The sequence below is a fragment of the Peromyscus californicus genome, unplaced genomic scaffold (assembly GCF_007827085.1).
Source record: "Peromyscus californicus insignis strain IS unplaced genomic scaffold, ASM782708v3 Scaffold_18__1_contigs__length_77618521, whole genome shotgun sequence".
Lineage (NCBI taxonomy): Eukaryota > Metazoa > Chordata > Mammalia > Rodentia > Cricetidae > Peromyscus > Peromyscus californicus.
The window spans coordinates 44600011-44625421 of NW_026294480.1; the positions used below are offsets into that span (position 1 = coordinate 44600011).

The following is a 25411-nucleotide window of genomic DNA, read 5'->3' on the forward strand; positions in this document are numbered from 1 at the left end:
TTCATCAACCTTGGAACGGTGGAGATTTCTGAGGCCATGCCTGGCCTCATACATGAACGTGGCCTGCAACCATCTTCAGGTAATATGCCTGGGGCTTGCCTGGCATAGCCTTTACAGCTGAATGTTACCTGCTTCTGACATTCAGTGAGGAATCATATTCTGATATTATTGTTTTTTCTTACTATGAAGCACTCTTTCTAAAAACACTGGAAAAAAACTGGAAATAAACATAAAACAAAAGGTCTCCTACCATCCAACCATCTTAGTAACACTTTTCTGGATAAAATTACTTGTCTTTATTGTTTGCATGTATTATATCATACAATTTATATCTCACATACACAAAAAGCAAAACCGTGTTTATTAAATTTATTATGCTACGTTTCCCAAAAACATAATAGTTACTTGAGAATATGACTTCTAATAGCTAAACAGCAAACACTGTGCTATCTACAACACTTGTTACCTGTGTGAAACTCACTGTGCTAATCGTATGGTTTACAGTGCTGCCTTAACTCTTAACTCTAGACTTGGGTCTCCTTATCTCTGTGTTAGCCATGAGCAGCAATGTGAAAACAATGGAAAAAAATGTTACAAGCATGTAAAACTGGTAAGTCGCAATTGTAGCTAAAATATTATAAGGTAGTATCTTCCCACAGAATATATAGCATATATATTCTCTTCACCGAATGAATGACAGTTCATGTAGGCAATCTCACAGTGTTAAGAGTTAAACATTTAAGCCTTTCATAAGAGTGCTGCTGAAAATTTTAATCATTAATAATTTTTTAAGGGAAAATTACCAGTAGTAAGTCACTAGATGTCACCTAAATATGCTGTTTTATTTTTATCCCATTAATTTAATTTTAGAATGTAAAACAGGAAAATAATCAGAGATATATAATGTTATTATCTATGTTAACATTACTTAACAGGGAGCTCCTATCTCAAACCTGGAGTCTAATAAGTTACAATGCATGAAGATCTACAACATTCAAGTTTTTTTTTCCTTTTCTTTCTTTTTGTTTGTTACGCTGCACAAGCCTAATAGTCTGAATTACACAATCATATCTGAGAACTGAGCGGGAGATTGCATTCATACCAATTTCCAAATGCAGTTTATCATTGTAATTTTAGCAGAGAAAACAAATTCCTCTCAAGAGGAACTTATTCCTCTTGAGAATATGGGAAAATTATTCCCATTTTTGTCAGAGAACTTCATTCTTCATTGCTGACAGTTCCCCCAAAAGGTTCAGACTGGCTTCATTTATGATGGCATTGTATCACTTGATGGCATATGTACATAAATCATTCATTTGAATTGAATACTCGTTTCTCCTTGAGTAACACTGAGTCTGTGAGTGTCACCCAGGCTAAAGCTCCATGACAGCCTTCTGTAGAGCTCATGCACAGTTTGCAACAAAGAATTTAAAATAAAAAAATTAATGTAGTAGAACATATCATTTAAGATGATTGCAGTGTGAACATTGGTAATTTACAGTATAATTTATATGAAAGAAAGCAATAGACAGAACAGTGACCATGACACATTGAATAAAGGGAAATATTCCCCAAAGAATTTTGAAATAATTCATTTCTGAAATTGTCATGATTCTGTGAAACACGATTTTCTTAGCCATGCTAAAACTAATGTAAAGTATATATACCTTGCATTTGTAGTAGATATTTGACACCAGAGTGATTTTTTCTTCTAGGAAGTTATTCTAGGTTACTATGTCTTACTCCAAGAAAATTAGAGACTTTGGCTTTTAAAACTGACTCAAGGTATAATTACCAGTTTGCACTTCATCTTAGCCAAAAGGCCAAGAAGTGATTTAATTATCAATTTGGACAATATATTCTGACACAGTTGAATTACAAAGAAAACTATTCTAGGATGTGGAGATTAAATGTTGAAACACTTCCTTGTTTTCTTAATACAAATAACTTATTTAGAATATTGATTTAGATATAGTTTCTTACCATGTAGAAGACATTAATTTCATTTCCAATGTCACCAGTGGAATTAATAAGTTCAGGGATAGTCTCATTGGCTGCAACTGAGATGTGGTGTTCACTTGCAGAACTTAAAAGAATTAATTGGAAAAGGAAAATAAAATTCAATAAAGTTTAAGTTTATTAGACTTTATTCTTTTCTTTCCCTATGTCACATGATTCCATGAAAATATTTGCAGAGTTCAAAATAGAGAAATCCTTTTACCTCCAAATCTCAATTAAATATTTGCAGATGCTAGGAATCACTTTACTCAGTAGGCACTGTTGCTACTTGACTCCAATAAGTTAAATTATATGTAATATTCAAAACAGAATTCCACTGTTAACAGGTGAAGAATTTCCATGAATCTGCTAGCATTTACACTTAAAGAAAAGCCAGACTAAAATTTGATATATTTAGTCATGCTGAAAGTGAAAAAACTAGTTTTTTAAAAAAACATTCACATTTACATTTATACAATTTAACAGTCCCATTACTGCTAGATGGTAAAGCTCAATCTCCCTACGAAGGTCATGATCTTTGGATGACCCTGGTAGAACATAAGATCTCCCCTTGAAGCAGCATTTCAGGCAAGAAAAGACAAACACAAGGAATGTATAAATGTGTGCCAAAAGTCGATTTGAATTAAGTAGAAAGTTATTGGGGCAATCTTTGTGCTGAAAGAAGTGGACACAGCAAATCAGACAAGAGACAACAGACTTCAAAGGCTAAGGAAGATGAGCATGTCTATGCCTACCTTATAACCCTTGCTTTCTGATCTCTCTTTAGCAAAGAGAAAGTGCCACAAGACACAAACAAAACAGAAGGGTGTTATACTCAGCTGGCCTTGAAACTGGCTCTCGTATTTTTATAGGTACTGCGCATATTTATTCTAAAAAGCTTGGAATTCTGCTCCAGTAAGGGAATTCATAAGCAAGGGACTCTGTAGAGTGGAAGTCTACTAACATGATTGGCACACGAAGAGAAAATCAGGTCTGAACAGAAAGAACGGTTTCCAAATAGTGGAAGGAATAAATGGCTGACCAATGAGAAATGCATGACAGAATGGGCAGTGGATCTCATCCCACAGGATGAAAACAGTGACCCAGGAATATCCCGCCGACCTGTCAGAAAACATTGCATTTTCTCAAGGACTTTGACTTACATTTAGGAGCAAAGACCTGTCATTAGCACATTTTATGTTGGTATTTAGTGCACACAGATTCTCAAATTTTCAGGTGCACGTGGATTATATGGAAGACATTTAATATGGATGCCAGGTCTGGCTTGGCCCTGGAGTACCTACTACTTTAAGTTCTTGAATGGTGATTCTCTCAGCCAAAGGCCACACTAGGAAAAACATTTGATGATCAGAAAGCTGTCAATGAATAAAGGTGGCTTCATCCTACCTGTGAAACTGTAGTCCAACTTCATATTTTACTGGGATGGAAATATTTACTTCATTATCATAAAGAGATTCGGGTGGTTCTTCACTGTCACTGGAAAACACAGCACATTCACACTAGGCATTAAATTTGCTTATCCACAGACCATCTCTAACCATTTGAAAGAGAAGATTATATAGGAAAATTAATAAAACACAAAAATCATAGAATTCTCTGTTTGTCTTTATTGAGAGGAGAAGGAAGTGTAGAGATCGGTATTATTCATGCTCCCAAATAGATTACACTGTAGAGTTAGAATTGAAAACCACAGGTCCTTGTTTATCCAAATCATGTGAAATAATTAGAATCTGCTTGCTTAATCATTAAAATGTTGAGATTGCTGGATTTCTGTGCATAAAGATATGGATACAAATCACCTCCGTTTATATTTATCACATACAAGGACCATGTACAGACTCAACTAGTCTCATACAGCTAATTATGAATCTAAAATCTGATTTTGCCTTTCATAGTCTTTCCAAACAGAGTACTCAGTATGTATGTTATTTAAATGTTTATGTATTTCCTTGATTTGGGGTATAATTTTCATAATATTTGAAAATTTAATTATATTTTTACACACATATACATTATATACAAATATACCTCACACTCATGAACAAAGCATGGAGGAGATATATAATTTTATGACCAGATATAGGGAATGAGGTTGTTTTTTAACACTGGTACCTTTATATTGTAATACCGGATTACAATATACCAGAGATTTTTTTTTTTCTCACATAATATATCCTGGTTATGGTTTCTTCTCCCTGACTCCTAGTTCTTCCTCATCTCCCTTCATGTTTGGATCCCTTTCTGTCTCTCATTATAAAACAAAATTTTCTAAGGGATAATAATAAAATAAAAGATAAAATAAAAATTAGCACATTACAGTTGGACAAAACAAACAAACAGAAGGAAAAGCCCAGGAGAAGGCACAAGAATCAGAGACCCACTCATTTGCGCCCTCAGGAACCCCATGAAAACACTAAACTGGTGCACTGAGGGCATGGTACAGACCAATGCGGCCCCTGTGCAGGCTGCCTCAATCTCTGTGAGATCATATGAACTTTGCTCATGTTGATTTAGAGAGCTCTGCTTTTTTTTGCATGTGTTTTATGATAATGTTGAGAAGTTTTGGAAGTATGGAAGGGTATCATCAAGTTTTAAGTCCATGTGATGACTCAATTGACCTTGGTAGACAGATAGTAAACGTTTTTAAATTAGTAGATCCTGTTGATCATAAATGCAATTTGGCAGATATAAGTGATGTGTAATTACAAGATAGACTACAGTTAATATTAACAATGATTTAATCCAATAGATTAAATTTTTTGCTTTGAATATGAATTCCTCTACTCTTGCTAATTACTCCCAAGGCATTTTTTTGTGAGGCAAAGTGGTTCATGGACTGTTACTTCTGCTGATCTTATACAAGCTTCAAGAAGCTGCCAATGATTCTACAAAGCAAAATAATCAAATTACACAAAAGTAATGATATGCACACATACATGTGTATCCACACATACATAAACCAACCTTGTTGCACTTAAATGAATGATTGCATTTTCTGTGAGATGTGATGTATTAAACTGGAATATTATTTTGAAGGTTACCTAAAAAATTAAAATAGACATCTTAAATAACAGATGAGGAAAACATCAACTTTGAAAAAAATTTAGTTTATATAGATTCATTACCTAGACAGAAATTATAAAATTACTTAAGAAATATTGTCTTACAAAATACAGCCCCATCATAAATACATACAAAAAGATACAATACACACATACACTTCTAAATGTGAATATGTAATATGCTTTGTATATTGTTATAGTCTGAATACTTTATTCCATTTAAAGTTTATATGTTCAAGCTTAGTTATCAATGTTATGATACTAGGGGGTGGGTCCTTTTGTCAGGTAACAGTTCACGAGCATCGGCATGAGTGGGATTAATGCCCTTACGATCGAGGTACCAGAAGATGACTTTCCTTTTCACTCCCTGAGGACACAGGGAGAAGACATCTTTGAATCAAAATATCCTCTTTGGACAATGGGCTTAACATTGTCTTGATCTTGGACTTTTCAGTTTCCATATTTATGAGAAATAGATTTCTCATTCATGTGCTACTCTATTCCTGCTAATTTTTATAGCAGTCTGAATGCACATGGTAACACTGAATTTAATACCATATTCAAGTTATAGTAACAAAAAGCATTTATGCAAACCACAAATCAAGAAGAATCATTCTACTTATTTTATTACCATAATTTGCCAAATAACAGTAATGAACATATTTGTGGCATGTTAATAATTAAAGTCTCTTTAATACACATGCTAGCCACCATTATAAAACAGGGAAAACATACTTGATTTGTTAATTTGATAGTGTAATTTTTTTTACCACTGTTGAGTAATTCAAGAAGATAATCCAAAATGGCTTAGCTCTTAGAATAAAGTATTATGAAAAAACATTGTTTTGTAAGAGTTTGCATACTTAAAACACTATTGAAGAAAACATAGAAAGTGTTCTGCTGTACAAATATCATATATAGACAGCTCTTTTTTTTTTTTTTTTTTTTTGGTTTTTCGAGACAGGGTTTCTCTGTGTAGTTTTGTGCCTTTCCTGGAACTCACTTGGTAGCCCAGGCTGGCCTCGAACTCACAGAGATCTGCCGGCCTCTGCCTCCCGAGTGCTGGGATTAAAGGCGTGCGCCACCACCGCCCGGCCAGACAGCTTCTTTTGAGAAGCTCTGCCTCTACACAGGGCTTTATGTGAACACCAACAGTCACATGAAAATGTAAGTTATTTAAAACAAAAATCACCTGCATGTTCGTGCCCAATGATCTCATCATAATTCTTTTTTTTTTTTTTTTTTAATTTTTTATTTTTCGGGACAGGGTTTCTCTGTGTAGTTTTGCGCCTTTTCCTAGAACTCACTTTGTAGACCAGGCTGGCCTCGAACTCACAGAGATCCACCTGCCTCTGCCTCCCGAGTGCTGGGATTAAAGGCATGCGCCACCACCGCCCGGCTAATTCTTATGAATTATATATCTCAATCTCAGAACTAATCTCATTTGGTGCTAATTGAAGTATTTAAAATTCAGGCCAGAAAAACATTCCAGAAATACCTAACTAATTGAAACCACTTATAATTATATCTTTATGATAAATATTACATGGAAAAGTTGTGACATTTATAGCTTGTGAACAATTGGCACCATTCACAGATAGAGTGGGGCCATGAGATTAGCATGGTTGTATCAATGTATGTATAGAATTTTCTTCCCTCCCATATATAATCTTAATTTACATTTAAAAAGAAGAAAACAAGTTCTTTTAAGAAAGATGGTTTTTCTCTTGCGTTGGAGTACTGATCTCCATTCTAGTAAAGGGACATTTATTGGATGGATCTTCCCTGTCTCTCCTTAACCTCCACAACTAGTCTGGCCACTTGAGTCTTGGTGTTCTCCATGGCCTTTTTATCTACAGGAAGGTACTGGCAGAGAAGCAGGTCTGAGGAAGATGTTTACTGCATATTCACATGAACCTGAAATACTTGAACTGAAAGTCTATATCTTGAGCCCAAGAGTATTCTAAGTGTGAAATCCAAGTTGGAATTGCTTGCAAATTCCTCCCATCACCCTTTGTATAACCTAAGAGATATTTTGGTATAAGCTTTTAGCACAAGCACAAGGGACTGCTGGATAGAGAAAGAAATATTTGAGTTCAATGCCTTCCTTAAATGGTGCAGGGTAACTGGATATTCACATGCAAAATGCGTAAGTTGGACTCTTTCAATACACATAACCTAGGAGTTCTTTCACATGGATCACAGACCTAAGTGCAAGCCAAAAAAATCATAAAATTCTTGGAAAAAGAAAACCTAAAAATTTCAAATCACATATCTGGTAGGAGGCTTGAATGCAGACTATTTAAAGAACTCTTACAATTTAATTGTACAAAAGACAGTCTAATTTAAAAACAGGTACAGAATGGGACATGGTGGCTTAGGAGGCAGAGGCAGGAGGATTGCTGAGAGTTCACGACATCCTGGGCTACAACATAAGTTTAGGGCTAGCCTGGGCTTCAAAGTGAGACCCTGTTTCAATAAAAAAAGTATTGTAGCAGATAGTTCTCCAAAGACAGTGGGTGTGTGCATGTGTACATGTGTGCGTGCGTGCGTGCGTGCGTGTGTGTGTGTGTGTGTGTGTGTGTGTGCAATGAAAAGTTACTAAAAACTTCACTATTTGTTGCTAGGGAAATGCAAATCCAAGTTACAATAAAACGTTGCTTCACATCCGCCAGGACGATGATAATAATGATAATAATAATAATATAATGTGGAGAAATTAGAGCTCTCATTCACCGCTGGCAGGAATGTAAAGTGGTACATCTGTTTATCTACTATAGATTCGGCCTTTGTGTTTGAATGTGACTTGTGAAACACTTTTGATGATGTCTTCGTCTTCTTGAGCTTCTATAGCGATATAATTTAGGACTGTAAACTTAAGCAATTCATAAACACTGGAGGCTTCCTACTCATAGCTCTAGAGTCTGGGAACTCCAGGACGAAAGCACCAAGACTGGAGTGCAATGGTGGCCTGTTGTGGAGATACTGTGCCTCATGTGGTAGATGGGACAAACAAGTCTCTTGAGCCTCTTTTGTGAAGCCACAAGTCCCAAAGGCACCACCTCCTAATGCTGTCAAATTGGGGATTAAATTGCAGTGTACCAATTTTACAGAGACGTGAAAACCATACCTTAGCAGCTATGAAGCTGCAAGCATTTTGCACGCAGTGCTCCTAGCCTATATTGTCACAAATTACCCATTAGAAAGATTTACATTTGTCATTGAGCATATTACTTCCCCCTGGCAAGGGCTACTTATATTTTACCCAGCCTCCTTACCATTTCTCCTGTCCTCAGGAAAGGATATCCAACTCTACATGTGATATTTCGATTGGATTCACAACTATCTTTTTGGATCCCCTAAAGTGGAAAATAAATGGAATTAGAGAAGAAACACAAGTGAAGTATTAATTAATCATTTGAGAATTTTCCCAGCTATGCATTCGCAGCTGACCTGCAAAGATTTGTCTCTTGGTTTAGCTGGGGGAGTCACAGCATGAGAGGACTGCCAGTTCCATAGCTCACGGAGATCTGAAACCATCACTTGAGGGCTTCTGAGGGACAAAGCACACCTTTCTCTGGCAGGAGTGGTCAGGGGTAATGGAGCACCAACAGCACCAATGGACAGTAAACTGCAGGGGCAGGTGCCTAGGTCACACATCTGCACCATTAGAGCATCCCACAGGTGCAGGAGTTTGGAGTCCTGAGCAAGAACAAGGCTCTAACTTGCAACTACCAGGACCCAGCTCCTTACTCCACCCAGCATATAACACAACTAAAGAAAAAGTGGCTGTATTACAAGGTCAAGGACCTCCTTAAATTAACAGCCATGCACTATGGGTATTCTTTCTGCTCTCTGCCATGTCCAGAGCTGTGCACTATGGGTATTCCTGCCTGTCTGCTGTGGCCAGAAAGCTAGCTGGAGTGGATACAGGCAATGTCTTTTAACGTAGTTCCCTTTCCAGGCACAGCCCAGTGACAACAGATGTTTCTCCACGTTACATTTATGTGCTGCATTTCTACAATTATTTCATATTCGTAATTAAAATTCTGAAAACAAAATGTTATAATAACAAATGACCCATATATGAGCCTATCTTAGTTACCATATCCCCATATGATATCAGAACAAATAGAGTGAAATGACAGTAGCAATTTAAATTTGTGGGAACTAGACAACAATTTTTAATGCTATACATTAATATGTGTGTATATCATAGTGCTGGGGATTTAACCCAGGGTTTCATGTATGCCAAACAAGTTCTCCATTATTTTACTACGTCCCTAGACCTACAGGTATTGGTTTTTAATATAAATGAAATATTCACATTAGCATTATTCATTTTAATGTGAATCAAAATACCTTAAATTTATTCATGTAAATATATACAGATTTTTAACATGGGGGATACACTTGGAATCCAAATCAAAAGCTAAGTTCAAATTTGTAAATACTGACAAATGATCCAGTATCCTATGCAGGGGGTTATTGTCAAGTTAATAAAATGTCTGATACACAGATAGGCTATTGCCAAGATGAACCCTTTCATTATAAAATTATAAATGAGTAAGACTTGTCATCGAACAGAAATCTTTGGCTAAAGTAAGAAATCTTTAGCTCAAATTTTTTCACAGGAAGAAACAGTATCTTGATTTTTTTTTTTCCCCGATGGAAACTTCTTTCAGCACCTGAACGTCTCCCCGCATCTTTGATTATTATACATTTTACTCGGCTGAACCTCAATTTCAGTTGATGACTCTATGAAACATAGAAATTTTGAATTGGAAACTGTCTTTCTTAAATACTTAAAATATAAAATAAGAAGAGATATGCCTCTCCAAATAAATAAACAAAAGCTTGGTGGGGGTGAAAGACGAGAGATGGCCCAGTGGTTAAGAGCACTACTTGCTCTAGGTTGCTCTTCCAGAAGACTCAAATTTGATTCCAAGCACCCAAGGGCAGCTCACAATGGTCTGTTACTAGAGTTCATGGATCCAATGTCCTCTTTTGACCTCTGTGGTAGCAGGCACCAGGCAGACATATGTATAGGCAAAATACCCATATATATAAAATAAAATAACAAAAGGTTTTAAATACCTTAAAAGCTTGCATCTATGACCATTAGTGTATTCTAATACTTAACAAAAATACCTTCTACTCTTCTCAAATCAATGTTATGAAATTAATTAGCTCAGTAGCATGAAAAATAGGTTCAATAAATAATCATTAAGAGGATGAATGAAAAACAGTGAGTTTACCTCAATTCCTGAAAAAATCAGATTTGGGGAATACTGCACTATTGTCCTGGTATTGTAGGCACTGTCTCTTTTGTTTCTCACTGTGAGGCTGAGATTGAACTTGTCATTCTGGGACCTGACAATCAGCAGGCTCCTTTCTGTGGTGGACACGTCCAGGGTGAGGTCGGAGATGCATTTTTCCTTGTTTCCACAGTCTTTGGCAAAGGGAATCTGAAATGGCCACAGGAACATAGTTTTCATGGTGTAGTTTAAACATCACTGAAAAACGCCTATTAGTTTGTGCAACAGAAATGGCATGGGACCCAAGTAAGAGAGAGCTCAACAAAGAAATTGACTGCATTGCTGAGATCTTAAGAGATTTTACATTTACTGCTGACTTTATGGGAGAAAGAATAAATGTCAACTTGTAGTCTTAATTTCCCAGTCCTTTAAAGGAGGTAGATTTCATAAGTATTTTACTAATATCTGTTTCCCAATGAAGGACAGTTTCTAAACCTCAAGTCAAGAACTCTAAGATCTAAATCTGCACAACTTCATTTATATAATTTCCTACAAAAAGAATGAGATACTGAGGAACCCTGTCAAGGGGCAGCAAAATGGTCCAGCCATGTAGCTGGAAACTTGATTCTTCTTTATGAAGTTCTTCTTATCCAGTCTATCCTCATGCATGTCCTTCCTAACCTCCTCTCCATATCTTCCAAGTCCCCTGTCACCTCTCCGTCTTCTTCTGTTAAAGCAGCCTGTCCACGGCCATTCAGTACCCATTTGTTTCCCTTCAGTCACTTAACATGTTGTGGCAGTTGTAGTTTTAAACAGCACTCATCTGGCACCCACAGTGCTAAATTAAAACAGTCAGCAGCACTGCACTGTCCTTTAAAATGTCTATAATCTGGGTAGTCACACCAAACCCCAGAAGATCTCACGCTGGCCTGTGAATCAAGGCATATGCTGTTATCACCTTCACCTGTGTGCTTTGGTTTTGGCTACAGTAGTGAGTATTTTAAGCCCCTGCCATGGCTCAGCATCTTCACACCTACTGTTATCCACCCACACTTCGAACAGGGTGGAAAATCACCCAGTCTTTCAGGGCTTGACTTAAAAGCCACAACTATGTGGGGGCTTTCTCTGACTCCCCAGAGTAGGTAGGAATTGTTGCAAAATCTGAAATTCTTCACAGCACAGCATTTAATTACTGCTGACAGCCCAATTCCTAGGTGAGACTGAGCTCCACGTTTGGTGCATGTAGGATGATAGACACATCTGGAAGGTTGGAGGGGGAGATTGGGAGGTGGATGAATGAAAAAAATGAATTTTCTGTCTCTATAGCTTTTCTCCCTTGTGGCCGTTCCTGTGACACTCTTTCCCTCTCTGTCCCCTCAGCCACTCTTGGATGTGTGTCAGTGAACTTTGGGAATGGAACGGAGGTGGCACAGCTTGGTCTCTCCCCATCTCTTCTGTTCTTGGGGCAGCGTTGTGCCCACAGGAAGCCCATGTGCTGCTCTGCTCCTATGTCACAGCTGTGGTGGTTTGAGTGAAAATGGCTTCCATGGGCTCCCATAGTTGAATATTTGCTCCTCAGTTGGTGGAACTGTTTGAGCTAGATCAGGAGGTGTGGCCTTGTTGGAGTAGGTGTGGCCTTGGTGGAAGAGGTTTGTCATTGGAAGTGGGCTTTGAGGTTTCAAAAGCCCAAGCCAAGCCCAGTCTCTGTGTCTGTGTCTGTCTCTCTGTCTCTGTCTCTCTCTGCCTGCTTCCTGCAGATCAGGATTGAAAATGCTCCAGTGCCATGCCTGTCTGTTTCTCAACATGATGATCTTAGATTAACCCTCCCTCTAACACTGTAAGCAAGTCCCCAGTTGAATGTTTTCTAAGAGTTTCTTGGTCATGACGTCACTTCATAGCAATAGAACAGTGACTAAGACACAAGCTTTTACACCACAGGCCTCCACCAGGAAGGCCAGAGATGAATCCACACTGCTGACTAATGGTTAGCTGTGGTCCAAGTATGAGGTCCAGTTTGAGTGTATCATTATCCCGAAACTGTGTCTCATCACTTAGTGCTTATTAGGACAAATGCCTTTTTTCAATTGTTTATTTACAGTTCTCTTAAACCCCAGCAAGAGGAAGTTCTAGGGAATGGGTGAAGTCTAGAATTGCCCAATTCTCTCTCTGTCTCTCTCCTCCTCCCTCACACAATTGATTTAAATTATGTGTTGATGTGTTTTTAGCTTTTCTAATACATTCACAAACAGACATCATAAGTTAATCTTACGTGTTCGTGGACTGAGTTTGGCAGAGCGTCATCAAGCACAGGGCCATTTTCTGGATCCGTAAGATTAAAATCCAAAGTCACTCTCACGGAGTCCTGGAAGTCATGCTTGTCCTACAAGTTGAAACATAAGTATTTGTCACCGGTGCCATATTTGTTGGATGTTAGCACTCTGTTGCAGCATCCCTTCTGACCTGCGGTTTACTGGAACATTCCTGCTCACCTACTCTGACATCACACCTCAGGAGGCCTTTGCTTCGCTGAAGTAGTGTAGCTTTTCTGTTTTGACAAGGGTTGTGGCTGGAAAGTGGTAGCTCCAGAATGACAGGTAAACCCCTCAGAGCTCCACAGAGGGACTTGCCAGAGTCCTGGATATACCATACTGAGCTGCACGGTAAAAACATTGTTTTTCTTGAGATCCATGCCAGTAGCAGCTTCTGGGAAAGTGTCTCCCTCATGTTAGGAAGGCAGATTCTTTCAATGCAGCTGTAGTGCGCTCATAGACATCTAAACCTATGGAATTTGCGCTGCATACTGATACAGAAATGATGTGAATGGGATTAATGTTTTCCATTTCAGTAAGAACCATTGTTTTCGGTGTCAAAAACAAGGATCTTTGTACACATTGTTGTGAACTGTCTCAGTAGACCTCTGAGGTGGGTAGCTATGATGAGTCTTACTTATTTTTTTTTTTTTTTTGGATTTTTCAAGACAGGGTGTAACAGTCCTAGCTGTTCTGGAACTCACTGTGTAGACCAGGCTAGCCTTGAACTCACGGAGATTCACCTGCCTCTGACTCCTGAGTGCTGGGATTAAAGGTGTGTGCCACCACCACCACCACCACCACCACCACCACCACCACCACCACCCAGCCTGATGATTCTTATTTTATGCAGAGCCTCTGAGACTGAATGACTTGCCCACAGTCATTCAGAACGCAAGACAGCTGAGATATAAACCATATCCCATTCAGCTCTAGAGCAAATATTAAAATAGCTAACATAATTCAAAGGATTTTATGTTTGAAACTAGTTCATTGCTTTTATTGTTGGTCCTTGAACAGAGCTCATGCTCTGACCTTGTACATATACAGTCACTGTCAGAAGCAATTGCTGATCGAATTTCATATAAGTTCTAGCTTGTCGGTTCTCAGTTCTGAATAACTAAGGAGGGGCAACTCTACACACACACACACACACACACACACACACACACACACACACACAATCCTCTCAATCTGGAAGAAGGCAGCTGTAATACACGATTTACTTGCCAACATGTAGAAGGAGTGCCTAGTGCATTCTGATTCTCGAACTGTGATGTTTCTTTGAACCTTTCTTTCCTGAGTTCCAGAGAAAAAACTCCGTGATATCTGTCTCATTGAATCGAGGGTGACACGATACTGCAAATCTACGAACACATGAAGGAACATTTGACAGACACGTTTATCTAGGGATGACTCTCACATGACCCCATTCCAATTAACATTACAGAAAAATCTCTTGAGCAAATGAATCGATAAATGGTCCTACACTGAGAATATCTGTATTGCTACAACACAGAGATAGAAGCAGTCATGACATAACCTTGAAAGTCTACAGAATGGCTTTCTGACTTGACCATGCATTTAACATTTAAGTTATAATTATGTGTAATGTATGTGTGCACACACACCCTCATATAAACATATATGTGAACTATGATTTATCAACCAAGTCTGAATTTACTAAACTTTTGTTCAAAATAATTTTTTAGAGCTTAGAAATACTGGCAAAGACAAAAATAAACAAAGACCATTTTCACCTTTTTGTAGAAATGTGCCAACTTAGATGATGTCCAAAACATGAAATTCCACAAAATAAGCCCTCATAGATTTGATCCCAACATATTTCAGCACCATTGAAGACTGCCTTAGAAAGTTCAGAGCATAAAGCTGAGGGGACACACAGATTGACTCTAAACACCCGAGGGCCACACACAGAATATGTGTGGCTGAACACAGGAGCCTCATCTCAGTGAGAAAACAGCCTTGGGCCGGGTGTCAAGTAGTCAGGTCATCTGCAATACCAGTCTTCCCCAGCAGGGGGCAGGAGAGGGGAGAAGATTCTTTTTCAAAAAATCTTTCCTAGATCTTTTTAAATGCTCCCTGTGAGAATGTATATAATATAAATATATGGGGAGGCATAGGTAAGTACGGAATCTTTAGGTCATTGCATTCAAGCATGTAATTTCTGCTGTAGAATTTACTAGGTTCCATAATTGTTCCTCCTGGAGCAGGAGTGGTTTCCGGGGTCAACAGGCTCACAGTGGGCAAATGTTTTGAACAGTGAATTATACTTGGGAGAGGTCATCATCCTGGAACCCATACACTTTCTTCTGCCCGAAAGTACTTGCTACCATCATGATGCTTACCAGCTTCGTAAACTGAGTCTTCTTTAGACTTTAATTTCACATAAAAACATATTGTAGCATTTATGCATACTGTTTCTTTTCCCTCCACACGGCAGTTTTTCTTTTGAATATTCACTTTGTTGGGTTCAAAATTCATGGTCACTTTAACTACGGCCACATCTCTGGCCCTGCAAACACATAAACAATGGGATTACTCACACATTGTTGCATTTAACTGGGTAGGGTAATGTGGGTGCTTCAAAGGACACTCTCCTTTGTGGACTGTGTGTGCTTTTAGGACTACTGCTCTTTAATGGTTATTTGATACATAAAAGATTGTATCTCATGTCCTAGGAGACCTTCGTTGTTTAGAACCATCTTAGACATTTCGTTCAAAGACAGAAGACTTAAAATGGAACCAATTGGCCAGATGCAAGCTCAGAATCAAAATGGTATTTGGGGATCTCTCTGAGTTTGTTTCCAATTTGGAAATGATTCAAAGGCACCTAGAAAACTAACTGCCTCCTGCTGGCTTTCATCAAAACTATAACACTTCTCTGTTCTTGAGGAGGTAGCCTTGCTGTTGTTTCTTGGAAGAAGAAGTATGTTTGAGACACTGTGAGTGTATGCTGTTTCATGTAACTCCCAAGTTAGCTTTAATCATCAGAAATGCTGCAGTGCCCAGTCCTTAACCATGGCTTCGCTTCCCACAGTTTCAGTTATCCATGGATAGGTAGCCTGGGTGCAAAAATATTAAACAGAAAACTCCAGGAAGAAAATAATCATGTTTTAAGTTAGGCACTGTTCCAAGAAGCATGATAAAAATCTGTAATTTTTCCATTGTATGCCTGGGCTGTGAACCATCTCCATCCCCAGTCCAGAGTATCCACCTTTACATTTTAATTGCATTTTAATTAAGTGACCTATACCAGCAAAGGCATATATCATGTTGTATTTATTCGTCTTTCACTAGATTTTTAGCTTTCTTTTCTGTGTTTTTTTTTTTTTTCTTTCCTTGTGTGCCTGTATGTGCATGTGGAGAACAGAGGTTCATGTTAGGTTTCTTCCTCTATCAACCTCAATCTTTCTTTGTTTAAAACAGTCTTTCTCTGAACATAGAGCTCACTGATGCAGCTAGGCTACTTGGCCCGCAGACCTGGGAGATTCTTGTTTGCCCACCCCTCCTGTACCAGGGTTCCATGTGTTGTCATGCCTTTTTATGTGGGTGGTGTGAATGAGAATTCCTGGAAAGAAGCTGTGTCTGCAACCGTCTGATTAGAATTGTGGTGGTGTGGAAAAGCTGCCATGGTACAGGTCCGAAGCCAAATTATCTTATCTTGGCCTAGTTTTAACCCCCTGGATTCCTCGTCCAACTCCGTGTCAGAACTCACATCCTGTAACTAATAGACAAAAACCCTTTTGGGATCTATCAACTTAGCAGATCACTAGCTTCAAACTAACACAAAGGGTAGGAATGTCGTCAGATAACATCTGAGAAATATAGAAAAGATTTCCTCAGTTTTCTGTCGCTGTCACTCCGATGTATCTACCAAACATTTGAAAATGGTCCCAATTTATGAATTTCTTTATTCTGTTACTGTAAAATGCCACAAAACTGTTTCTACACAGGAACATTATATCAGGGGAGACTTAAATGACTTGAATATATGTTCCCAAGACACGATACGGTCATTCATATTTGCTTAAGAATAAATCATGCCATTTATTCCTGTAAGATAAGAGTTGTTTCTTTCAGTGACAGTGGTAGGAATCCAAAGTCAAGCTCTCATGCTTGTGTGGGAGGCTTTCCTGGTGGTGCCATCTCCCTAGCCCATCCTGTCATATTAGGAAGTGGTTATTGCATATAGTTCTCTGCTGGTTCTAAAGATCACACATTTTAAGGAATATTTATTTCTACACTATACCTTAAAATTGTTTTAGGAAGCAAATTGCTTTAATAAGCAAGGCTATCTTAAGATTTTTGAAATGTTTATTGACAAACACTTGGTGAGTTTTAGTTAGTTTACTCCTTGCCAGCAATGAATGGGCATGTCTGGTTTCTTTTGGGGTGATATGGGTTCTCCAGACAGGCTTGACTAATGTCTACCCGACTCATCCTTTCTTTCCCAACTATATCTTTATGGAAGCATGGGTGTGTGGTCCACATAACTGGGCTCTTGCTATCTGCTCATTGACAGCATCTGCTTAGTCACCTGCCTTCTGTATCCTGTTGCAGTCCCGCCTCCTGCATGGCAAAACCCTTGGTCCTTATGATGCACTATCTGAGTCTATGTGTTCTGCTGGCAATGAAGCCTGGCCAGGAAAGGGTCATCATCCATTTCTGTGATTCAGATAAACTAACAAAATCAGTTGTCTCTAAAAACTTGAACAATTCAGAGTGAGGAATATTTTCTTATTTACACATATCTTCTAAAGACACTACCCACACAACTTCCCCCAGAAGAGAACATTTGTTTTAGTGTCAAGTGCATAATTGAGAACCAAATTAAGAGTTCATTCTACCTACTCCTATTCAGCTTCCTTGTTCTTAAGATTCACTGACGCATCAATCCATTGAATAACTTGCATCTTGCCAGCACATCATGACAGGAAATAGACACTTGATATGGCAAGAGTTCTAATCATACTATGTGGTCTGGAATCATATGGGAAATACTGCCAAATGTATATCCAGATGTTATAACATACATACCAGAAGAGGGCAGCTCCACCAAGACCTCCAATGGTCACATCAGTCAGACCATCGCCATTTAAATCCATCTCTCCATGGATAGACTGGCCAAAAAATTTCAGTGTCTTGCCATCCCCACCTGATGGAATACGCTGTGAAAATCCCAACAGACAGGTTGATGTCAGAAGAGTCCATGTAAAATAGTTTTGAATAAATCTGTGAGTTTGGATTAGTGAATAAAGCTAAATGATCTTTTGGGGACTGAGAGGGCTCTGAGTAGAAGCAAGAGGAAATCCTGAGATATTCCCAAAGGAAATCGTTCTTCCTATGGTACAGACTGTCAGGTCAGGGTTAGTGACTTAGAGAGAGGGGAAATTGATATATAATGTCATTTTTGTCTAATGCTCAAGAGGAATCTGAGCAACAGGCTTTATTTGACTTCTTTTTCAATTCTAATGAACAGGTATATTCAAAGGTACTAGAAACTCTGGAGACACATCATATAGGCAAGAGGAAGAACAGATGACTGCACAGGACAATTAAAAAAATGTCCTAAACACTCTTCTCCGCTCACCTCCAGCCCTAATGTGAGGAGAGCACTGTGAAGATGGGGTTCTTGAAGCCTCATCCATGTACCGATGTACCTCACCTTACACAGAAAGTGATCTTCCTATGCTCCGTCGCTTAGTGTTTGTCCAAGCAGATACTATTTTAATAGAACCTGTTGGCAAGGAGACAGGACTAACAGACCCTTCCTAAACTTCGGATATTCTTTTCCTTCTTGATTCCTTTTAAGTAACAAAAAGGAAGAAGTCAAACTGGAAAAGGTGGTGTGGAAATACCATATGTCCCCTTGACAAATTATTCCCATAATTTTTCGGCACCCCAATCAGGAGATATGCGCCTCATTAGCTCTGAAGGAGCTGATACTGCTTGATTCTGGGTCATGCTGCGTTCCTGGAAATGGGTAAGTACATCCTCATCTGTTCCCTGGGAAAGCACTTTCCACTAAAAAAAAAACAATTGAACTCAAATACTGTTTTGTTGATTTTGTTTAAAGCTGCATATTGATTTATCACTACTTAAAAAAAGGCATTACATATGACAATTTATTCCATTAAACAATTAAAAATCTTTCTTTGCTCCAAATGCTATTCAAGATTCATCCTGAAAGAACAAAGCAACAAAATACAAGAAACCTCTTTGTGTGTATTTCCTGGTTCCCCAATGCCCCACTGGTTAATGCCCCAATGCCTGCCACTAGTTGAGTGTATAATCCCACAAAGATTTTTAAGAGAAACAAATCATTTGTCAAATGGACTGGAGCGTTGTTACTTATATGAGCCTTTTATTTTGGTCACCAGTAATGTCATTATAACTTTATAAAAAGTTAACAAAATATTACATGAGTAGGTTTTGAGAATTCTGTTAACTACTGAATAAAAGAGACCACTAAAATGTAAAAAGAAATAGCTAATGTCTAGATTCTCTTCATGGCTTAGATGCTAGAGAGTGTTGATGTAAGTGTTGAATTATAAGCTATTTATTCATAATAGCTCATTGCTGACTACAATTATATAGAAACTTCCCATTATGTTACAACTTCTCTAAACTCTCCTGTGTTTATGATGCATTAAACATTTATGTGAGTGAATATTTTTCTCATGTAATAAGAAATTAAATTTATAGATTAGGTCAATGAATGTAAAACTGCTTAACTACCAATAAATTTAAACAAGAACAACAGAAATCCCCTGAAGGTCAAGATTAATCATTCATATTTTTTTCCCAGAATTACTTGAGAAAAAAATCGTAAACCTCAGAAAACAATATTAATTTGATTAAAATATATAATATTAATTCATGATTATAAATTTAATGTCATTTTGTTTAATAACAATATGGGCACTGAATTAAAAAAAAACACAATCTCATCTCCAATACTGACTATATCAAATTATTATTGCCCTCTTACTCTTTGGGGTTAAACATGTTGTAGATGTCAAGGAACATTATTACCAGGTGGTCTGGTTTTCTATTTTTTTTACCATTTCAAATGATCAGGTCCATGAAGACAGACAATAATAATCACAGAAAAATAACTAGATAATGGTATAAAACACTAGCTAATTCTTAAGAAAGAACACAGGAGACACTCTTATGTAGTTTCCCAGGAGAGTCAGAATAAAGAAAAGAACAAAGTAAGTTATGAGTTGTAGAGAAAGGCAGCTGAGACCACTGGGCGTGGAAGGGTGAGAGCCTGTGGGAAACTGTGTCTTACTTGTGCGTACTCCTTCCTTATGGTCTTATCACTGCCATGATAAATGTAGACAGCTCCCGCATGGTCATCCTCCAGCGGAGCTCCGATCACGATGTCATTAAATCCATCCACGTTGAGGTCTTTTACAGCAGCAATTGCTGTTCCAAATCGGGCCCCACAGGGCTCATTCTTGTTTTCTTTTGTGCATGAATTATCCTTCAGAGATGAACAGCACGTTTGCTTAATTGGTTCCAGGCTCATTTGATATTCAAACCTTGTCTGGAGGGAAGACAAACAGAATACTTAAGAGGTCCCAACACTGCTCCAGAGGAGCAGGTTTGTTTTTAAGAGCATGCTAAACCAGCTTTATGAAATAACCATTAGCATACCAACAGCAAACCTGTACGATATATGAAGAAGTAGGGAAGCCAAAGGAGCCTCGGGGGCAAGCATGCTGAGAATTCCAACAGGCTCTTCTTAATGAAGCTAAGGATATAATTAGTAGCATGTTTTTGACTCATTAAAGAACTGTAAATGAAATCCTCCATTGTGGTCCCAGCCCTGATTTCCTGACAGTGTGCTTCTTGGCCAAGACTCTGTCTATTCTCCACTGAAGACCATTACAAAATTTACTCTGCTCAAAAGCAAACCTTTGACAGCTGCCTGGAGTGGAGGGAACCATAGACAATGCTAAGAAAGAACACACTTTTTTGGAAAAAGAGGGAGTGACAGAAAGAGGAGGGGAGAACACATAGGTTCTTTCCCCCAAATACACAGGAGAAAGCCAAGAAAAAGATAGAAGGAAAGGTAAGTAATTTGGTATTTAAAATAATTAGTATCAGAGAAAAATAAGAATTAAAAACAATAACAGCAAAACAAGCCACTAACCTGTCTGTAAATAGCAAATATTCTTTTAATAAAGAAGGCAAAAATTACTTCTCCCAACAAATGATGTCTAAAACTACAATTGAAATCAGAATCTCCCTTCACTTGGCAAAGTGTTTCTAAAACCCATACTGTCTCCCAGGAAGGGCTTGATACCACTGCTATTAAGTTGCATCTGTCTATCACCATGGTAACTGTGGATGCCCCCAACTTAGCCAGGCTGGAGCTCTTGAATAGGTTATGAGCAGGATTATTTACCAGGTGAGTGGCATTTGTATTTGCCTTTTAGAAAATACTGTATACTCCGGTTTAGAAAAAAAAAAAATGAGTGAAACAAAATGTGGTGGCATTGTGTTCCCCAAAATATTGTGCGCCCTAATAAACTTATCTGGGGTCCGAGAACAGGACAGCCACAATATTAAACATAGAGGATAGGCAGTGGTAGCACACGCCTTTAATCCTAGCATTCCAGAGGCAGAAATCCATCTGTTCAAGGATACAGCCAAGCATGGTGACTCATGCCTTTAATCCCAGAAAGTGAGCCTTTAATTCTAGGGAGTGATGGTAGAAGCAGAAAGGTATATAAGGCATGAGGACCAGAAAACTAGAAGCATTTGACTGGTTAAGCTTTCAGGCTTTGGAGCAAGCAGCACAGTTCAGCTGAGATTCATTCTGAATGAGGAACTCAGAGGCTTCCAGTCTGAGGAAACAGGACCGGCTGAGGAATTGGCAAGGTGAGATAGCTGTGGCTTGTTCTGCATCTGATCTACCAGCATTTACACCAATAACTGGCCTCAGGTTTGATTTTATTAATAAGAACTTTGAAGATTCATGCTACAACAAAACCTAATAGTAACAACAAAAACGAGCAAAAAACACATTTCATATTTTCAAGAAAAACATAATTAAGGTCTGAAAGTAGTTTACTTGGATTCTAAATGTTCCTTTTGAAACTGAAATTGAATGGGCCTTGCAAACTTCTTAGATCATTTTTTCTCCCCAAGCAAGTGAAAAATATTCTAGCTGTATTAGTGGGATCTGAAGGGAAGGGATTTTTCTGCATTCACCAAACTCAGATGCCCTTACCTGGTTCACAGCATACACGTAGACTTTGCCCTGTTCCTCTTTCTCTGTCCCCATGTACATGGGGGCCCCGACGAGAAGCAGGTCGGTATAAGAATCTTTGTCAATGTCAATTGTTGTCAAGACGCTGCCAAAGTAGGAACCAATCTAGGACCCAAGACAAAACAGCAGGGATGAAATCTCGGAAGTGCTCCAGGAAGTGGAAGTTTGCCATTCTATTAATTGTCCTGGTCTAGACGCGGAAGTGAGAGCTGGTGTCAAAGGCACCAAAATACAGAAAATCTTGCTAGCCAAATCTTCAGTAGACTGAAGCATGATGTGGTCCTGACTTTGAGGATGACCAGTGGTGACAGATTTCTGTCTAAGAGACATGACTACCTTTATTTCTATTGTGACTGTCCTTGCTTGTCCATATAGCAGATCAAACCACGGTGAGTTTCTCAAGGAAAAAGAAAATAAATGAGATCGGAGAGGGTTTTCTGGTTTCATCATTGTATAAATAAGGTACCATGGGAATATGCAACAAATTCATAAAAGTGGCCGAGTGTTTCTGCAATAGTCTTGGTCTATGATTAGTGCTTACTCAATAGTGGCTAACGTGGTCCAGCAGTTACAGGGAATAGAAAAATAGGAAAAGATTTCAGGGCTCTCCTCTTGGACAACATTTTAAAGAAAAGGACCCGTTTTAGTGGGGAACTGGTTTTACACTATCTAAAAACTTAATCACTTTTCACAGATGGACCTGTATTTAATTACTTTTCATTCTTAACATTCTTCTTACAGATATTTCCATTGTAGGCTTATTTTTATCTTCGTTCTCATAACTCTGCTTCTACAGCATATATAACATTTTTTTTTTTTTTTTGGTGGGATGTGAGGGATTGAGATACAGTCTTTTTCTGTAGACCACGCTGGATTGGAATTCACTATCTAGCCTAGACTCTTCTTGAACTTGTGGCAATTTTCCTGTCTCAGCCACTAGAGTACTAGGATCATAGACATAAGCTACCAAGTTCACTATAAACAATGCTTGCTTTTCATCCTTGCAGGAGCCTTTCTCTCCTCTCATCTCCTAAGCCTTGTCCTGCCCTAAAGGTCAGGCCTGTAGTTTTCTTTGGATTCTCTAAGGCTAGGTGAAGATGCTTCCCCAATGCTTTCACTATTTTGCTACTGCGTACTGGGCCCAAGGCTGTTTCTAGAAACTACTGGATATGAATGTGAGCATGCATTTTTGAATGTTCTTTCAGTGATCCTTAAAGTACAACTTCACAGACATTTAAAAGGCTTATAATTTTTTAAACATTTGAACTAATTATAAATTTTAACCTTCCCCTCACATCAAAAAAAAAAAAAAAAAGCCTGTAAGTCCTTGCTCTGTTGGACATTCATCCCTAGTGTCAGTGGTCCACTGCAGCTGAGAGTGAGCTCACAAGCCGCCCAGGTTCAGTTTCCTGACTTCCTTTGTCTCATTCCCAGCAGCTTTGGTTATTAGAATTTGTGTTGCCACAGGAAACACATCTAAGTGTAATGATGTTCTTGAATTACCCCAACTTCAAGAATGGTTGACCACATAATCATGGAGCAACCCTTTAAAAAGAATCTCAGGCTTAGAACAGAAATGATTACTATTTACAAATCACCCATGGCATTCCCCTTTACTTACATAAGAATGTTTGTTTTATATTGTTTATATTCCCTTATACTTGCAGGCAGCTTCAGAATGGCAAGAAACTTAAGCTGTCAACAACAGCAACAAATTGCGTTTTCCTATTCTTCAGCTTCACTTATCACTTACTTTCACCTACTTTACCTCTTTCCTTTCAACTTCATAATGTTGATAAACCATTTTAGGTTGTTTATATGTTACCATTGAGCTGGAATAATAGTCTGTTTTATTGTTGATGAGTTCTGAATGCAAAAATGGCTAAATTAATAAAATCCTTTCACCTGAATGTGAGGGACTACCTCTGACGTACTCTGGGATTCCTCAGGAGTCTGCTGAGGATATTCTCCTTGTACTATTGAATCATGCTGATGTGGGTGAAAATAACTTTGGTTAGGATGCTGCAGTTAAGGTAGGTGGAAGTGGAAGAGAACTCTTTGTGTATTATGTGGCTTCTCAGACTGTGGTGGTCTTTTGCAGAGCCCCTGTGAGCTATGGCTATACTATGATAAAATCACATGGTTCCTCTGGGGCTCAAGGTTTTAACACTAGGGCCACTTCTAGACCAACTCAGTGTGATGCCTGATTCCTGGCTGCAGGTTATGATGGCTGCAGCCAGGACTGCCACAGAAGAGGAAGGTCGATTTGATTTCAGCTCTGCCTACCAAAGACTAAGCGGAACATCTGCTGGGGGATGTCATTCAATATTCTGTGAATATGTATTGCTCTGATTGGTTGATAAATAAAATGCTGATTGGCCAGTAGCCAGGCAGGAAGTATAAGTGGGGTGAGGAGAAGAAAAGAATTCTGTGAAGAGGAAGAGCTGAGGCAGGAGTCACCAGCCAGACACAGAGGAAGCAAGATGATGAGGCAGAACTGAGAAAAGGTACCAAGCCATGTGACTAAACACAGATAAGAATTATGGGTTAATTTAAGTGTAAGAGTTAGTCAGTAATAAGCCTGAGCTAATGGCCAAGCAGTTATATTTAATATATGACTCTGTGTGTTTACTTGGGGGACGAAAGTGGGAGAGATTTGTTCTGACTGCCAGCCGGCCAGGACACAGGAAAACTTCAACTACAAACATCCTTGCAAATGGCAGAATGAAGTTAATGAACTCTCACTGTGGAATGCTTGGAAGACCCATAAAAACATGAGCAAAACACACACACACACACACACACACACACACACACACACACACACACACACAAAGTTACTCAAATTACTCTTCAAAACTAACCATTGAATAGCACAGTTAGACATATATTTCAGTCTAAAACACTGAATGTATTGATATTTGCCTACTGTATGTATAGTTTCCTAAATGACTTTTAATATTTAAGGATATTTTAAAGAGTTTTCTAATTTTAAATGTTACATACAATTTCCCATCACCTACAGCATGATCCAATGTGTTGAATTTTAAGTCTTTCATTTCTTTTTTCTTATCTATATCCCATCTTTCCATTTAGAGCCAGCACAAAGTTTAGTTCCTATGAGTTTCCTGTACCAAGCATAACTTAAAGTGACCTTCTCTCTTATGAGTGCATCAATGCAACTGCCCTTTTATACTTCTTGATGTTGTAGATCTTAGTATTTCTTGTGTACATTGAATAAAACTGCATGCAACCTCTATCATCTATACATATCTACTTCTAACTCATTCCAACTGATGTGCTTATGACATCAAAGTTATGGCTACTTCACATCCCTCCAAAGAATCAATAGAAAGCCTTCTTCACAATGGATTTTGCTTAATTGGGTTTTTAAAACTTTAGGTCAAAAGTCACCGAATTCATACAGATTACAGAAAACAATTTATTTCGAGT

At 38.4% G+C, this 25411-nt stretch overlaps 1 protein-coding gene across 1 annotated transcript in view; it reads right to left on the reverse strand.

Moving 5' to 3' along the window:
- Itga1 (integrin subunit alpha 1) overlaps window positions 1-25411 on the reverse strand; it is a 146578-nt gene that overhangs the window by 13490 nt on the left and 107677 nt on the right. Inside the window, exons 13-23 of the mRNA XM_052743314.1 lie at window positions 21920-22063; window positions 19970-20227; window positions 17710-17840; window positions 15018-15184; window positions 13879-14015; window positions 12609-12719; window positions 10340-10549; window positions 8360-8440; window positions 4984-5060; window positions 3406-3495; window positions 1984-2086 (exon numbers count right to left, since the gene is read on the reverse strand). Of these exons, the coding sequence (XP_052599274.1) occupies window positions 1984-2086; window positions 3406-3495; window positions 4984-5060; window positions 8360-8440; window positions 10340-10549; window positions 12609-12719; window positions 13879-14015; window positions 15018-15184; window positions 17710-17840; window positions 19970-20227; window positions 21920-22063 (1509 nt within the window). The remainder of the gene's footprint in view (window positions 1-1983; window positions 2087-3405; window positions 3496-4983; window positions 5061-8359; window positions 8441-10339; window positions 10550-12608; window positions 12720-13878; window positions 14016-15017; window positions 15185-17709; window positions 17841-19969; window positions 20228-21919; window positions 22064-25411) is intronic.